Genomic DNA, 18,090 nt, shown 5'->3' with positions numbered 1-18,090 from the left:
TAAAATGATAAATGGGAGCTTAGTGTGTTAAGGTTAAAGAAACTGTTTAAGAAACCTTCCTTTAATTAGTTCGATATATCTTCCCTTTCTGCTTCTTTTCATGTCATGAGTTACAATTTATTTAATGTAACATCAAGACACAGGCTTATAGCTACCATAAATGATGGATATTTGCAAAGATTATTTGACGGGTTACAATCAACATTGCCTTATAGAGTACGCATGAGAAAGTCTGCAAAATAAATGTACCAGGTACATAAGGGCCTACTTAGTGGAAAAATGTTTTACTGTAGTAACAAGCTGTGACATTCATAGTAACACGGGAGGGTGCGCCCTTAAAGGGTAGCTTTTAAAAATGAATACTAAAACGTGTATATCTGATTATTCTGTGAGAAACTAGTATCTGTCAGACTGCTTCAGGAGAAAGTGCTGTTATTCCTCTAACCTCCAGGCAGGCACTCTTTTGTGTTCTGAATCTGAGGTAGAGTATTTGAGTGGAGAGAATAGAAAGTGTGAAGGGAACATATCTAAACAAAGAGCCTTCTTGAAAGGGTACAAGAGCCTTTGTTTACACTTTGTATTGCTTTCTATTTTATCCTTATGCTTTCTCTTCAGTTCGACCTAAATATTTGATCCTTTTTGACATTTTCGTATTTCATTCCCAGCCTTAATCAATGGGTGCAATGCATAATCCCAATGCTTTCCACTTTGGTGTTCAGCTGGCAACTGGAAAGCAGAATGCTGAAGGAGAACTAGACCTCACAGAGCCAGAAACCTTTGCTTCAGATTGGCTTGCTCATGCCTAATTTCTGTGCTAGATTTTAATCTTTTTTTTACATTAAATCGATGCTTGTGGTTAGTGAACAAAACAGGAGCAGGTATGACTTTGAGCTGGAATGTGGCAAGCAGCTTCATATTTGACGCATTTATGTGAAGAAACCCAGAGCTTCCTTGTATACACAATAAACAACCTGTTAACTACCATTTTCAAACAAGAGAAGTTCTCCTTCCTGCTCTGTGTTTTCAAATCAGTCGTAGCTGTAAGAGATAAATTTGTACCTAATCTTCAATACCCTGAGATGGACCCAAACCAAAGCATGAAGTCTAAACAGATGGTACGTCTTGTTTAAGAGCAGAAACCTCATTTCCTGCAGCGATGTGGAAAGGAGGATGAAGATGGCTGTGGGAGAAGCAGACCAAAAGGTCTTTGAAACAAGTCCTGTTTATTATACTTTGGTGTCTCTAAAAGAATTCAAAACCAGAAGAGTACAGAGGGGCTAATTCGCTACTGGCTCAGCCAAGTCACCTAAAATAAATGCGTTTTCAGTCCGATGTCTCCAGTCCATTTAGCAGTATCCGAATTTCTGTGTTTTCTCTCCAAAAGCTCATTTATAACCATGGCAGCTCAGTTGCACTCCCGTTTGCCTTCTAGAATTTTCCATGCCTTTCTCTAATTGTTAACATCACCAGAACAGTAGCTGCTGTTTTCCCTGCGTCACCTCTATGAACCTCTTACCGGCTTCCTTCTCTTTGCAGATCTGTGAGACAACAGGGTCAACCTGGGCTCCTCAACGCATGCTACTTCTCTCTTGCGTTGCTGTGGCCGGCCTGCTCTCGGCAGTCTCCCGAGCTGGCACAGGCAGGGATGCCGTTACGGGAGCTGTCAGCCCATCTTACCTGACAGATCTACCTGGTGACTTCTCCCACCACTGTGCCTCAAAAGAGGTTTACTTTTGTTCCTGCAGCCCAGAGCTGGAAACGCTGTCGCTGATCTTGTCAGCCTTGATGGAGGCAGGAAATTCTCTGCTTTGTGTCTTTTTGCTTCCCAAATTTGACAGTATTTGAGTATATGCATAACTCCAGACTAAGAAGATTCAAAAGGTGAGTTCTTCTATATACGTATATACATATATAAAAAGAAAGTGATTTTTCTAATAGTGTTGGAACACTGATATCCGGCTTCCACTGAAATACATTTGAAATTTACTTCAGATATTCTATAGCAGAGACACATTAATGCATAAAGTATTCTAATTGCTAGGAGGATGCAGATGGTTCTGAATATAGCTCAAAACTCTTACTCAGAGAATATGCTACTTGTCTTAATTTCACTTTTAAAATAATCATTTGGTATCTTAAAGCCAACAGTGCTATCTAAAAAGCTGCCACAAGGTGGTACCACAGTATTTTGTAAGATGTTGAAATTATTGTGCAAAACCCCCTCTTTTATTAGTATAGGTGTAATGTGAAATAGATGTGGTACAAAACTTGCTTTTACTTTAAGGTAAAGTCCCTTAGTGCTGCAGAAGTACTCTCCACAGAACTCTGAATTGCTCCTATAAATGCGCTAGCAGTCGGGTCTGTCTGTCTGCCAATACTGATTCAACAGGATGCCGGCATTTGCGATGTGCTTTCCTGCCATAATTACTCAAGATAGATTACTTAGGTGCTGAAAGCTGAGCAGATTAAATATTTTCCTTAATTTTCTTTTTTTAGGCAGTAATTTATCTTGATGTCTGTCTTGATTTTTCACTTTCCTCCTCCCACCTGTTAGCCACCGTAACATTTTCCACTTCTTTGGTAAGAACAGCTGTGCCTTGACTATAAAAAGACATTTCCCTGAAAATGCCAAGACATTTAGGAGCCAAGGGAACAAGAAACCTGGGCAGATTTGCTCTATGAGAATTGAGCACCAACTTTGTGTTCAGTGTCTGCTGTAGTGGTGGAGTCAGTGTCCACCTGATGAGAATCACAGGCAGAAAATTATTTAGTGGTGCAGCCCATCTGCTGTGCCTGTAAAGATTTCTTCTCTCATCTATTATCTGTTATTACAGTGAGTATCTCATCTCATGGGCATTTTGTCCTTTCGCTCGGGACAAATGAGGAAAAATTCCTAATAAAGCCTCAATCTGCACTATGTAGCTATAATCCCATCACTCTGGTTCCTTGAATCACAGTCCATGTCTCCTGTTTTTATGCTCCTTTAACACACGTGATTCACATCTTGACCGAAACACTACTTACGCTTCTCTCTTTATTATTTCTTCACAAATCAAACATCTCTTACCCTAATTTTCTGAATTGCTGCCCATTCGCTAATAACTTTCAGATAAATTAAGTGCCTCCAATTTCAAAATGCTAATGTATGAAAGTTTTGGAGAGGAACAGTTCTCTGCCCTGTCAATACTAACAGTATTCTGAAAAAGAAATGAGCCCTAAACAGTTCCGGACTGTAACGTTCAACATGTGTATTGAATTCTAGAACTGCCTTTGGACCTGCACATGGAGATGATCCATGTGCACTGCTTTCAGTCCTTGAAGTAAAGTTTAGTGGAGCAGGTTGTCTTTAGTATAAGGCCCCTGGAATTTCATTTCTGTCCTTCCCCTTGTGGTCAAAGCCTCAAGGGGCATTGTATAAACATTATCTACTTGTACTGATCTGTGAAAGGTGTTTTGATAAGAATTAATACACGCATCCGAATAAACAAGCTGTTGTACCGAGGTGCACAACCTCCTTCAAGAATAGTATCGCTAGATGTCACCTGCTCAGTGGGCTGCATTTCAAGCTGTCTTCCCTTAAATATACTAGGTTATGAAGCTGAATCTCATCACATCGTCTTCTGTCATTATTCTGCTGCCTCTGTGCAGTTTCTCTGCAATTACGTTGGAAAAATCTCCCTTTTTAATGCCCGCAGAATTCATTTGCATGCGAATTTCCCTCGCCTTTACATAACTGACGAACTTAAAGATCTCTAACGGGCTGTAATTCCTTCTGTCATTTCTCTTTTTTCTTATGGACTGCCAATAAAAAGATAATTCTAAATACGTAATTAGCACAACAGTGAATAGTAACACAAGAATAATGTTGAAATTTATTATGAAAATAAGATGTGAGATACAATATTCTTGAAAAATTAAAACAGATAGTTTTGTGGCATAGACTGAGATGCTTCTGTAAGCACTTCAGTGTAAGCAACAACTCAAAGGAATTGTCTGATGGACTTCAATTACCAATACATAAAAAGCTCTTTTCACAGATGACAGTAAAGTTTGCATTAATTCATATTTCAATCCATTCTAAAAGGAAACAAAACAGGCAAAAACCCTGCTTTGTTTAAGAAAGAAACAACAGCTTTTGTTTTTGTAATTATTAAATCCCTAGATACAGTGGACTCGAAACTGCATTTTTAGGGGATTAAGTGTTTAATGGCATTCTATTTTATTAATTCTTTTCACAGAAACCTGTGAGGTTTTTTAGGGAACCAGGCGAACATTTTTTAAAACTATAATCCTCCATTTGTGCCCTCGTTCACCATTTCTCCATTTCTAATTTCATTTTAGAATACAGACTTATTACCTAGTCGTGCATGGCTAAAAAGCATGTTAGTCCTAATAAAAATGGTAGAAGAAGCTTAGAGAGTTACCGTTAAAAAATCACTTCAACCAGCATGCATATTTCAAAAATATCCACTTTTCCTGTTTTAAAACTTATGCAAAAATGCAATTTTGCTGAGAAAACCAATGTATTCCTGGCAACAGATTCAGCTCCAATGTGGATTGTCATTGTCAGTACAGAGAGATCCACATTAAGTGTGGGAATAACCAAAAAATGGCATAAATATCAGAAAGTATGAAGTATGATCCAAGTACAGTTTATTCTCCTAATTTCTGCCTCAGAACAGAGACTTCCCAGTACTGACTCACTATCAACAGTGAAAAATATTTGAGACTGTAAAAGGTGTCAGTACTAATGAGTCTGTCTAGTCTGGAATATGTTGCACTCACCCTTTGACGTAAAAAGATATCATTGTCACAAAACCTTCTTTTATGCCATTTAACAAGCCACGCTTTCATTTTATTCTCCTAAAAGTCTCAGTTCTGGTAAGAAATTCAATAAATACAAGGGCTTTTCACTGCTACCATTTTATCTCATGACAACAGGCAAAATGATTTCATTTAGGTCAAAATCTAGTCAAATTGTTCTGGAAATTAAATTCAAATCAATTTGAAACTACTTGAACTGTATAGTTGCTGATGGTGCTTCAAGACAAGTGATAACACTTTTCAAATTTATGACGGACTTAAAGCAAGAGAAGTCCCTTCACGGTGGGGAGCTTGGGTAAAAGACCAGATAAGAGTGCAGAGTTTGGAAAAATACCGGCAATACCAGCAGTATTGACCCAGTGCTGGTCCATGGCATTTTATCTGTTTTCTCCTAGTTTTTGTGTGGTTGTTTTACAGCATCAAGAGCATTTCAGAAGTTTTCTGTTGTCAGCCTGTTCAGCCTGAATTTGCCTATCTATCTTCTCTATTGAATAGAATGTTTTACATAGCAAAGTACTTGAGCCTTTCAGAGGAGCTTCCCATTTTACATTATGTGAAGAACGAGCCTTCTTGTGATATTTATACTTCTTTGCGTTCTATCTATTTAGATGCAAATGCCTCTTGAGCCCTGGATGTTGGCTATTTGCTTAGGTCAGTGGCAGAAATATCTGTAACTAGATCAGAAGAACTCTTAATAACGTTATTTACATGTTGCAGTAGTTTAGAGACTAGAGACTCTGTAGCCTGTAGTTAACGTGGTACATTTTTAATAAGATGGGATTTTTTGCCACTGGTATTTAGTGAAGAATTGAAAGGTGAATACAGCGCAGCTCACCAAAGAAGCTTCAGCCTAGGGATGACTGACTGCTGTGGGAGACTGAGTCTGTGTATCCGGCCCTGCTACATTTTCCATGCTGTGCAGGCTTGGAGATATTGCTGCCAACACAGATAAGAATAACAAGGGTTTTATCCAAAATACTAAATCATACAGCTTCATGATTTCTTCTCTTTCTGCCCTCTTCTCTCTGCTAAAACATATTTACAAGACAACATAGTATATTTGAAATCAAGAAACATAACGTACTGAAGGGGTTTTTTTCCTTTCTTTTCTGGTTTGTGAGCCTTTAAGTATGAGCTACTGTATTAGGAAAAAAAAAAAATTGTTTCCCTAGAGTTTTTACTGAGTCCATGCTTTTGTTTGCCTTTCCAGGACTGTTATGCATAGTAGGGAAACTATTCATAGAACTAAAAATAACCTACATGCAAACCTAAATGTAAACAGATATGGGTTGAGAGACAAATCCAGCTCTACTCATTTTATATGCAAATAACTAAACACATGTAATATAGAAAAAAAAATAAAAAGCCAGTGTCTCATTTAGGACAGAGAAACCATAGCAACAATATAAAAAAAATAAGGCAGGGAATCATTTGCTTTAGTATAATCTCATTTTTCTCACTAAAGATCAAAGCATTCAGGGCCTCCTCTGAAATGCAGAAGAATACATTGAGTCTGATTTCCAAGGCCTAATATTATAGAAATTGAAAAGCTGACAAATATGGAAACAAATTTTTCTGGCAGGTGTTTTCTTTCAAAATGAACAGCTTAGGAATACTTAAAGTTGGGGTTTTAGTGAAAATTTCAGTGTCACTTATCAATTCCTCAAAACGCTTTCTGTTACTAAATGAGTATTTCAAATTAAAGTTATTTCAAAAGCACAATACCAAACAATTGCAGCTCCTAGGCAGAGCAGAGACAGCATAAAATGCCGTATTCACTGAATGAAAGTGAATATCCATGGAGGTCTCATTTCAGTTGCTCGATTTAATTTTTCTTTTAAAACATAGGCTGCTTCTTGAGCTACAGAAGACCTTCGATCAGTGACAACAAATATGACAATGCTTCTTTTCGTGTTTGGTTTTTTTTCCCTTATTTCCCAGTACATTGAAAGGCAGAAAGTATGCCTCATTTTTCAGAGCCATAATGTCCTTTAAAGTTCCACCAGCAATACAAAGTGTAATTGTCACTCAGAAATAAAGATGTTATATTGATTTCATTAACTGGGTCTACCTCCCTATTCCTTGCAGGACCCAAATTATATATGGGAGGTTTCCCTTTCTTAGACATAGCAGTAAAGTCCAGATGTAGCACTTGAGGTTCCACAGGAATACATGACATACAGACTTAGAAGAATAGTTGTGAGCCCTCTCCACAAAATTTATATCCAGGTTTTTCAAACCTGAGTAACTTTGACAATGGAGATGCCTCTCTGATATTAAGTGGCTTTGCCCTGAATGATTGATCTGAAGCCCAAACATAGATCCTGCCTTCCTGGAGTGTATACATGCTCCCCAAATATTAAAGGGCAAAAATAACCATGGGAGTAACTCCTGAATTTCACAACTGCTCCACAATAGGTTATACAAACTCATGCTGGAAGTCCTTGGTAAAGCTCTGGGATTTTGGCAAAGTTCAGTTTAAATCTTCTAAACCACACTTCAGTGCCTGGCCTTTTCCTATGTCAAACTCTCTGAGCTCAGACATTGGGCTGTGACCTTTTTTTGGCGTTGCAGAAGTGTGAAGCATCAGTTTTAGACGCAGAAAATAAAGAGAAATAAAGATTACTGGCTCCAGTCTTTCACATCTGGGTGTTTTCAGATGTTTTCTGAAAAGGATCTTTAACAGCAAGCCGTTTTCAGAAATTTGATTGTTAAACTCCAAAACACTTCAATATGCTGTAGATTCTTTTGTTATTTGCATATGATACAGCCAGATACAGCTCTGAAGGTTTTAAAATTTAATTGTGAATGTGCATCCAATTATTGTTGGATATTCATGAATTTATAGTGATAATTCATCTTATATTTAAGCATCTGAAACAGATTAATTAATGAAAATGTTGAAAGGCTTGATCAACACAAAAGCTTAATTAACTTTGGTAGTCAGTTACAACTAGCACTGTTTTAATTAGGAGGTTATGAAAGGATTAGTATGATTAATTTACACTTGAGTCTGTGATAAGCCCTAAAAGTGCAATTATTATACATTTCTCTTAAAATATTCTAAATTAATTGTTAATGTGTTAAAACCATTCATGATGCTCTATTATGTAATTATTAAAATGAATGTCAAATGCTAAAATGTAAAGTATTATCCACTCTTTCTGCTGCTGATCATTGAGAATCAGCCAGCTATCATGTGCTCCTTACAATTGTTTTTATACAGTTATCAGAATAATAATGCATTATTTTTGTGGTTTTGACTACTTTATATGTATTTTTGACTTCTCCTTTTGCTATGTTTTCAGACAGTCAGGAATTGGAGCTACGTGGCAGACATCTTTCTACAACTTTCTAGCTCTGTTTGTAATTGAGAAGCCAGAAGCTTGCAAGGTTTAAAGGAGCGCGGGGTGAGTTGTAAGATTTAGTGATCACATGCCTATTTTCAAGGTGCTTTTTTATCCTTATATCCCAGACAATTGGTAGACCAGAAATTTTTGCCTTTCTAGTTGCCCTGTTAAGAAAGGTGACGTGATCCCTCTTTGCCCTGCATGTGGGAATTTTCTCTTTTGAAAATGAGAATTGGATTGGTGAAGAAGGGAAAATTACTTGCTCCGTTTTTGCATAAATTATGTAATTTCAGCCATTGTGACTGCTGTCTTTACTGTGACTTTAGCCGGCAGAAATCCCCCAGAGCAGGCCGGACAGCAGGGCTGTGCCACAGGAGGAAGTTGCTGGTTTCCACTGAAACAGCGTTGCAAAACCAATGGTAGCTGTGGGGCTGCAAAACAAACCCACATCCTCCTTGTAGCTCGGCCTCAGCGATCGTGTTCATTCCTCTGTGAACCACTAGTACTGGGGAAGAAAGGAAAGAAAAAGAAATGCAAGCAGCAAGAAGAAATAATAGGTGGTAAAATAGATGAGAGGTATCAAAGAGCAGATGTTTTACACCCTACCTACCTATGTAAGCTGTGGCAGGACTTTAACCTAAGTACATAACCACAGGCAGCATATTGGGGCTCTCAGATTACCCAACGTCCTTTATCATCAAAATAAATTAGTTCCTTAACTAAGTAAAATGGAGAGGATCTTTTGCATAGAGGAGGTAAAAGCATGAACAGAGTTCCAAACAGGGACAGAATCCCAGAGATTCAGAGCCACTCAAAAAGCAAAAGAATCAAAAGTATGAAATTCATATAAAATTAAAATATTGCTGCCTGTTGTATTTAGAATTATCTTCCAAAGTGAAGACTCTTCATGCTCCGTATGGTTCAAAATATTGTTTTCTTCAATACTGTGCCACAGCTCCTTCCTTTACCTAAAAATATATGCAGTAAATCTGCTAATAGCAATGAACGAGATCAGTGTGTGCATTTGGAAATATTCGAATCCTATCATATCTTTCTTGTTTGTACAACAGCAGCATGACTAAATTCTGATTTACATACTCACCTAAACGGTTTCTCTGACACCTACTTTCCTGTTTATCTGTACTTCATTCAAAAATGAAGATAATTATTGACATTACTTCTTCATGCATATATGGGGACAGTATCACTGATATATTTGGAAAAGCAAATAAAATGAGTTATTAATTGAACGTGTACAAAGGAAGATTTACTTTTTTCCCCAAAATGTCTACACAACTAATAAATGAGATTTTTTAACACAAATCGAAATTAAATAAGCACACAGAAAATTGTAGAGTCTTCTTGAAGGCAGCTGTATTATGAAACATTAATTTGCTCTGAATGCCAGGAACATTGTTATAAAGCAGCTGCCTATTTATTAAATATTACTGTAGCGTGTTATCTACCATATTTCTACTTCTCCTGGTTTGAATTGGTATAAAACATGTTTAAAAAGAGGATTTTAAACATTTTCACAAATCGCAAATAAGATGATGAATGAATGAGTAAATGTATTCAAGGCTTCTGAAAGGAATTTATTTTTGAGGCCATACTTCTAAAGAAAAATCAACTGCAAACCAGAAAAACAAAACATTCTGCTTAAAAATGTGAAAACACCTTGTCAAATACAGCAAACAGTGGAAAAACGATCAGTGACAAACTTCTTTACTCAAAAGGTAGCTCATATGTCTTAACATACTCCATCCTGTTTCTTGAATATTTCTCCAGAAGTATTATGTGCATGTTGTACTTAAAAACAAGCTGGCAAGGGCAATTCTTAGGTCTGGTTTGTACAATATACAATAATATCTCTACTGAGTTGCAATGGTAGACATTTACAAATTTGTAATCCCTGAGGTGTTCTCTCACAAAAATGGGAGCCATCTCTTCTGATTTCCGTTTTCTTGCTTCTTCACTAGTTCCTTGTACGCTTCTGACCTCAGAAACCTGGGAAAACAGTCCTTTGCCATGAGGCTATAGATTAACCTCTGAGCATCATCAAAGCAGCTGAGCGTGGGCTCGGAGATATTCTGAGAGATGTGGGTTTTGGTATGGAAGTCAATATTAATCTGTAGGAAAAAAGGAGGCATAAAACCCATGTCAGCTTGACTGGAAAGCTGAGGTCTGTTCCTGCACAGGACACAGTCCACATTTGAATTTCTTCCCAAGTACCCTGACTGATGCAAATGAGCAGGAAGGTCATCCCTTCGTTTTCTAGCCTACTGAATTCTTAATTTTATTTGGCTTTTAAAAAGGTGGCATCACTGAAAAATGAAGGGGGAAACTTGCTTCTGATTACCTTGCCATTCTGCCAGACCAAATCCTATGAAGTACTGATCTCCAAAGAGTAAATTAGAGATGAAGGTACTCAGCAACGTTTAAGGTTTTGGCCCCGTGTATTTTGTGAGGATTTTTTGCTTTTAATAATGATAAAATGGATCTCAGTCCATGGGAATAGACATGGGAATATTCAAAGCACACCCACTATCAAAGGCAAAAACATCGGTGTAAAAGTCTGTTAAAGTGTAGAATGTGAAAATAATTAACCATTTGTACCTTCACAGTAAGTAAATTAAATAATGAGAAAATTGAATGCTAGATAGACATTTTTGCAAGTTTACATTTTAATTTTCATCATGTCAAAAAATACCTGTGCAAAAGAAAAATAGAATCATTATTGGACTTGATGATCTAAAAGGTCTCTTTCAACGCAGGCAATTCTATGATTTACCATCCCAATATGGGAGAAACGGTGCTTATTAAAAAGAGTTAGAGAAAATAAATTATATTGAACACATATTTCATTAATCTTAAGGTAGAAATTTGAGGTGAGATAAACCCACATCCTGTGAAGAGAATGTATTTTAAGTATAAACCAGAAGAGGTCACAGAGTTCCACACAGTGTTTTCTACCTGGTAAATACTTCACATGAAAACAGAAGGAGAGCCAGGATGAAGTTTGAATTTTATTTTCTGCCATTCCTGGAAGTTTGGATCTGAACTATCCCCTTCATCCCCATCCTCAGTACCCAAAATATCTGCAAAAAAACTATTTACCTCCTTCGGAGCATCAGCTTGTATAAAGTCAGAATAAATCTTTTGGGCTTTTGCGACGATCTTAGTGGAGGACTTGGTTTTCTTGAAGTCCTCACAGGCCAGCCAGAACTCCACGTTCTCCTCGCTGAACTCTGACTTCAAAAATGCCCTAAAAGCTGCCAAACCATCTGAGGAAAAATGCGTGAGGTGTTGGCTAGAGGAAAACTGAAAGACCAATGCAGATTATATGTATGTATATACATACGCACGTGCATACATATATTTATGTGCAGTATATGCAGCGTAACTTATAGGTCTGATACTGTTTTGCCTGTCAGCCTGCAGTTAGTCTTTTCAGAGGCTGTTGTGGGAGAAATAAATAGAAGATGAAACTACAGCGATGGCAAGGTAAGAGAATTCTTTCAGAAAGTTACTCAGTGAGGAACGCTCCCCATCCCTGCCTGCCGTGGCTTGGTCTCCCTAGCACTGACACGCTAGTCAAAGGGCGTCCTGGAGATTTTGGTCTTCAAGAGGATTTGTAAAGACTCAGAAATTAGAGATTTGAGGTGGACCTCTGGTCTGAAAAAAAAGCTGAAAATGAAGTCATTTGAGCTGAGGCCAGCCTGCCTAACGAGTGTTTCTATCTCCTTTCAAGCAAGGATTAAGACTTGGATGAAGAGATGGATTCATCTACACTTGTTTGTTCAGATTTTTTCCTTTGTTTTCACTCTTAAGAGAAAACATGAAAAAAAAATAAAAGGTTTGTTTGGAAGAAATTATTTAAAAACTAATCCAAATCGTAAGCTGTTAGAAAAGAAAGCTGTCAGGACCCAAATTTAGCCATTGTATTCAAGTTCAAGCTATTCAGAAACTGTGTGGAGGCAACCCAGGGCCCAGGCCACAAAGTTACTGTAGGAAAATGGGGTGGGGGCAATGAAATTTTTAAGTTACATGTGGTTTGGGGTTTCAGGTAAGTAGGATATAGGATCCCCTGGAGAAGTGACTTTGGTTATACTAGAAAAAAATTGGCTTTGTTTGTCTGAAAGTCGATGTACAGCATGTATATTTCTTTGTAATAGGAATAGCTAAGTAGTTTGTCTTTTTTATTATTATTATTTTAAAAATAGGGAAACCAGAAGCATTGCACAGAGTTTAACTATTCTTTCAAAACACTTTTGCCTTCTTAAACACATCCCTTAATCATTGGCCAGAAGGCACATTGTGTTTGCAGCTTGGAGAAGCTTGCCTGCTGACAGCAACATTTGTGAATTATGCTGATGCACATTTTAAAAAAAAATAATATTTTTCACTTACTTCTTACCTTTATTAGCTAGTAGTGTATCCACAGACTCCAACCAGGCCATTGTTTCCCCAGCATTTGACCTGTGGAAACAACATCTATCCCTGAAAATAGCATTGTGGTCTTTTGCCTGTGCAGTCTGTGGTGGCTAGTTTTTTATTTGGCTACCTCCTCAAGGAGCAGGGCGAGTAAGTCATGTCACCTTATGCACTAGGTAACAGAAAGCCCACCAAATGCTTGGCACATTTTTTTTTAGAGACTAGACAACCATATAGACTCATCAAGTACGGTGTTATTTGACATTGATAACTTGATCATTGATACAGGGTGTAGCAGTAATGTTTGCAATTCGTCGCACAATGATAAAGGCATAGGAGGGATATTAATGTTCTAGCATGTGTACAGAATTTCTCGAGTTCAAATGGGTTAAAAATTAATTTTTATGACGCTTTTTGCTTGGAATGAGTAGAATTGTCTAAAATGTTATGCTAACAGTGGGAGGATAAATGGGCATTATTTCAGTTTCTCGGTGGTAGAAAATATCGAGTAAATTCATAGTTTTGGCTCTTCCTTTCTATCTTGCTGTTGGTTTCTCTTAGAAAGGAGACGCAGAACTAAATGGAGTCTTGCTCTCACAAAGCCTGGGTGCTGTGGCGCTGTGCAAGCTGGTCGAAGCCAGGCTTGGCGTGCAGGCGGGCAGGGGACAGCCACGCCACCTGACAGCCAAGAGGATGTTAGATAAGGGAGCTGGAGGCTAAGCTTCTGCAATATTCTTTTCTTGTAACTTGGGAAGGTGATATTCAGTTTAGTTCATGAGTACGTAGATAGAAGAAACCTCTCTTTTATTCCTGCAACATTATGTTTTGATTAAAATTGCTGTTGTACGAGTTTTTCATTTAAACCTCCATCAGAAGAAAAATAACCTCCCTTACCAGCATTACTGTTTGTGTTGCTTTGTCATGAAACCTTGGAAGAATATGATTTCTTGAAAAGGAAGCATTCTGTGGAAATGTCAGAACACAGGGGGAGATGTTGGCACGTGCCCACCGGCTCTCCTGCATGCCAGTTTTACTATTTGATAAGGTGAAGCAAATCTGTTTGGTCATCTAGCTTATATTTTGTTTTAGAATAAGGAGCATAGTTCTTTGATAAACCTCGTTTCAGTTGTTTGCAACTGAAATTCTTTTGAAATAGATTTTTTTTTTTAATGAGGAAAATTTTGAATAGAAAAATTCAGATCTCACAAATGCCCTCGGCTGAAAATTTTGAGCTAGACATTTAAAGCATTAATTGGTTCTTCTTGTAATCTCTAAGGAGAAGTAGTAAGAAATGAAGAATTTTGTTGAGCTGATGGCCCTATTATCTACTCTGAACAGACTTTGTAAAACATTTTATCCCAACTTATTTTAAATCTTAGTAACAATAATGCATATTAATTTTTCTTTACACATAAAATTTTAAAGGGAATGAAGAATGTTTTACTAGCATTTTGTATTTGTGAAAGATATTGAAATAAACCAAATTGTTCAAAATGCAAGGCCAGAGCAGAGTAAGTAATTACTTTTTTTTTTTTTTTTTGCTCCATTTTAGACACAGATTTTTTTATGAGGAGACAAGGCGAGGCAATACCTTTAAAATACCTGCAGGAATATTTGGAGAGGTAGGTAACAATTAAATAAACTACCATCTTATATTGCTTTTGTTGAATCTTTTACATTTTATACAAATAGTAGAGACAGATTAACCAGGCAGAGATGAAACCAACTTTCTAATTTTCTGGCTGTGTATCTTGTATAGGTTATGGTAGGCAGGGAGATTTGAAATTGATTTTATATTTTATATGAATGTAGTAGTCACGATGTCTTGGCAGCTCACGAATGCATCTTCTGTCTTATTTGGTGGTAAGAAAGGGGAAACTGGAAAACGTGGAAACATTTTGTATAAGTGCATAATCAAACCAAATTCCAGGATTTTTGATGGAAACGGAAATCTTATATTCTGGTGAGAGACTGCTTACATGCAAAAAGCCTCACAACTTCATTTTCCTGCAGGTTTGTAATTCTTTACTGAAAGGTTTTTCTCAAGTGGTCTTTGTGGTTTCAGACATGCACACTCATGGGGTGTAGTTGTTTTCTACCTCATGCCTAGGTCTTACATTCCTTAGGGAGGAGAGGAGTTCAACCTAGCTAAAAGCAGAGCCGGTCATCCCTGTGTTCTTAAGGCTGACAAAATGCTCATCCATCAGAAGAACATTTTTAAAATAACCTTTAAAGTGAAGTTCACTACGGTTTTGTCTGTCTGACCAGCCAGTGTCTGAAGTCACCTATGGAAAGTCCTTTATGCTACTGATTGTCTGCCACTGCTTATACTAACTTGAAGAACAGGGATTCTAGGACTTAAAAGGCTCTGACAAACTGACCAAACACTTTGTTCTGTATAAAATATTACAAGTGTTCCTAATTTATATAAAAAAAAATATATACAAAAAACAAACCCACCCTGCAGTTCTGTAAAAAATATTTTATATTCCTAAGAGGACTCTGACAGTTTGACCTTCAAAACACTACGAGTTAGAGAGCTGTGTTCCACAGCCATTTCTCAGCATCAGTAGTAATGATATTTTCTAATTGTAAATTACAAAGTGATTTTATGATAGTGTTGCCATATTGCATAGCTGCAGTTAAAATTATTACAATAGACTGTTGCATTGACAACTTTAAAAGCAGGTTTTTTCTGTCGCTGTCAGCTTAATTTTATCCAAACTGCACAAAATTATTTTTAAACAGACTAAAATAATAGTAGTAATGATATTTTCTAATTGTAAATTACAAAGTGATTTTATGATAGTGTTGCCATATTGCATAGCTGCAGTTAAAATTATTACAATAGACTGTTGCATTGACAGCTTTAAAAGCAGGGGTTTTTCTGTAGGTGTCAGCTTAATTGTATCCAAACTGCACAAAATTATTTTTAAACAAATAGACTAAAATAATGTATATTTATACATACATATGTACGCGTACATGAGGGAAACTGGAGTGTACATCTAGTCATTCTGTATTGAATTCACAAATGAAAACTAAATGGAGCATTATGTAGTACTTTGTGGCATGTGCTGGGGAATTAATCAGCAGAGAATTTGTTTTAGTAACTGTAATAAACTTTTATCAACGATATAACCAATTTTCAGGTTGTTCAGTAAGTTTTTACTAGCTTTCTTGGCAAACAAAAAGTAAAAAGAAAGACCAGGATAAAACAGACAGCATGAACCTAATTCTGTTTCTCTTTCTCCTGGGTAACATTATTTGGCTTAATACTTGCTCACCACTCAGAATTACCTCACTGAATGGGAGTGGTGAGCAGAACAGAAACCAAGGAATCAAAATAACCATATCCACTTAAAGCGGGAGGGAAGATAAAATCTGCCCAGATTATTCAACAGTTGATCACCCCAGCCCATAGGTCTCCTATGATTAAAATAGCCATAAACAATAACTCACTTCACTGGCATTTTTTTGTTCCACTGTTTCACTGTCGCAGGTAGGGCAGAATTTCTTTTTCTCACTGATCTTCAAGCTGCAGGTAATGTGACAGCAGGAACAATACAGTTAGCATGCGAATAACCAAGCAGTACAATGCAAATTGACAAACTGTTTTTAACGCTTCATTTAAATTATTTCTTTCAGAAACATGGCTCATTTTTTAACAGTGGCCAAAAGTAATTTTAATTAAAAACAATTTGTATGCAAATATATCTCAAGGCATATAGCTCATTATCTTCTGAACATCTTAACAGGGAAATCATCCTGTGCTTTTTCTCATTGACCATTTGGCTTACTGACTGTGGAAAAGGAAAAAAAAAAAAAGGAAAACAGGTTCAATGCACATAAGCAGAAAATTCTTCACTATAAGTATTTACTTTCATATTGTATCTGTAAAGCTCATCCATCACCTTATACATCCTGAAGTTCTAAGGCCCCTGAGCCGTCGTCTCTTTTGGTTATTCATACAAGACGTATCACACTGGGATCGAAGACTGTTGGGGTGGCCATCATTTGCACATTGATGTCGTTACAAATAATTGGATCGTGCAGTGATTGATACTTTGAATGCAATGATTTTCTTCCTACTCTGACTGGTATTTCATTCTACGTGCCATCTTCTAGGAGCATTGATTTGCCCCCAAAAGATCTTCGTTCCTTACTGTTCCTCGCTCTCCTTGAACAAGAAGCTGGCTTCTTGCCTCCCTCCAAATCCAGTCCCGCTGCCTAATCCTTTGCTGGCCCCACCGAGTTTCTCAATGTCTCCACGTGACATAAACAAACTTCCAGTGGTTCAGCAACTGGGAAACAGCTGTCCCAACTCACAGAATAAGGGAATTCTACCTTCTCAGTTATTTTACACCAAGTAGAGCAGCTTCAAGAGTTTAGGTCACATTTGATTTTCCTGTATTGTATCATCCCATACAAAGCTGCTTTCTGCCTGGCTGAGGCCACAGTCTTTCTTATTTTAGCCATGTCTATCTTCTAGAGTAAGAAAGAAAAAAACAAGCACCACACGCCACATTTTGATCTTAGCAATGTTAAGGGCTTATTCCTTATCCTCACCTTTTTTGAACCTTTAAGAGAAGTTTCAGGCCAAGCTATGTGACGGACTTCACACAGGACAAAAAATAGTGAACCTGGTCAATAGTGCTGCAGAAAGTTGAGATCAAATGGGTCACAGCGGGGTTACTGTGATGGTCAGAACTGAAGTGTCTTGCAGGAGAAGAATAAAAGACTTCAGTTTGTCTGTAAAATGAAAGCAAAGAGGGGCAGTGATTGTTCTCTGAATACAGAATGGTAACCCAGAGAGAAAAAAAAAGAATTATTTTAGCCTAATGATCACATCAGCAAAAGAAAAAATTTATATAAACAGCCACTAAATAAGTTTAGGCTGGAAATCAGAAGGCTTCAGAAAAAGTGCTGATTTTAACTGTATCCCAGGAGAATTTTTATCCTCTCTACTCCTCTGTACTTGAAAGATAGAACTTCATGTATTATTTTAAATTGTTGTCTTTGATAATAAGAAATTTGAAAAGGTAAGCCTTTTAGTCCTACATAATACTAAAAAAGATTCCTGGCAGCAAATTTCTTTTCTGTAATTTCTTTTCTGCAATTTCTTGCCTTTGCACCCACTTGCTTCTGAAAGTTATAACAGAAGGAGAGAAATCTGATTTATTATCGTGAGTCTCTGCAGTGCTCCTTATTTTCCTTAATCAGTTACTTTCTCTCATTTGCAGAGTCTGTACGGCAGACTGTAACACTGTGCCAGAGAGGAGCAAAAGCCTTCCGTGCATTGTGCTAGTAAGACACTTCATGACATCCTTGTCTCTAAAATGGAGAGACACGGATTTGACAGATGGACCACTCGGTGGATAAAGAACTGGCTGGATGGTCACACTCAAAGAGTTGTGGTCAATGGCGAAATGTCTACATGGAGACCAGTGACAAGCGCTGTTCCTCAGGGGTCTGTTCTGGG

The 18,090-nt window shown here is 37.3% G+C and overlaps 1 protein-coding gene across 1 annotated transcript; it reads right to left on the bottom strand.

The window, feature by feature from the left end:
* Nucleotides 1–10,099: 10,099 nt before the first annotated feature.
* On the bottom strand, nt 10,100–16,081 carry RGS21 (regulator of G-protein signaling 21). The gene is made up of 4 exons (XM_009869358.1): nt 16,071–16,081; nt 12,592–12,668; nt 11,292–11,458; nt 10,100–10,303 (listed from the first exon to the last, which is right to left on the bottom strand). The coding sequence occupies exons 1-4, from the start codon at nt 16,079–16,081 to the stop codon at nt 10,100–10,102; spliced, it is 459 nt and encodes a 152-aa protein (XP_009867660.1).
* Between the last annotated feature and the right edge of the window lie 2,009 nt (nt 16,082–18,090).

Source organism: Apaloderma vittatum, unplaced genomic scaffold (assembly GCF_000703405.1).
Source record: "Apaloderma vittatum isolate BGI_N311 unplaced genomic scaffold, ASM70340v1 scaffold32285, whole genome shotgun sequence".
Classification (NCBI taxonomy): domain Eukaryota; kingdom Metazoa; phylum Chordata; class Aves; order Trogoniformes; family Trogonidae; genus Apaloderma; species Apaloderma vittatum.
Note: the sequence above shows the minus strand (reverse complement) of the source record. Positions and strands in the feature narration are given on the sequence as shown.

What these genes read in the sequence shown, in the direction of transcription:
- RGS21 (XM_009869358.1), bottom strand. An exon ending in TACACTACTAGCTAATAAAG is followed by an intron (nt 11,459 to 12,591) that starts GTAAGAAGTAAG and finishes ATTTTTCCTCAG; the next exon opens with ATGGTTTGGCAGCTTTTAGG. An exon ending in AAGCTGATGCTCCGAAGGAG is followed by an intron (nt 10,304 to 11,291) that starts GTAAATAGTTTT and finishes TTTTTCCTACAG; the next exon opens with ATTAATATTGACTTCCATAC.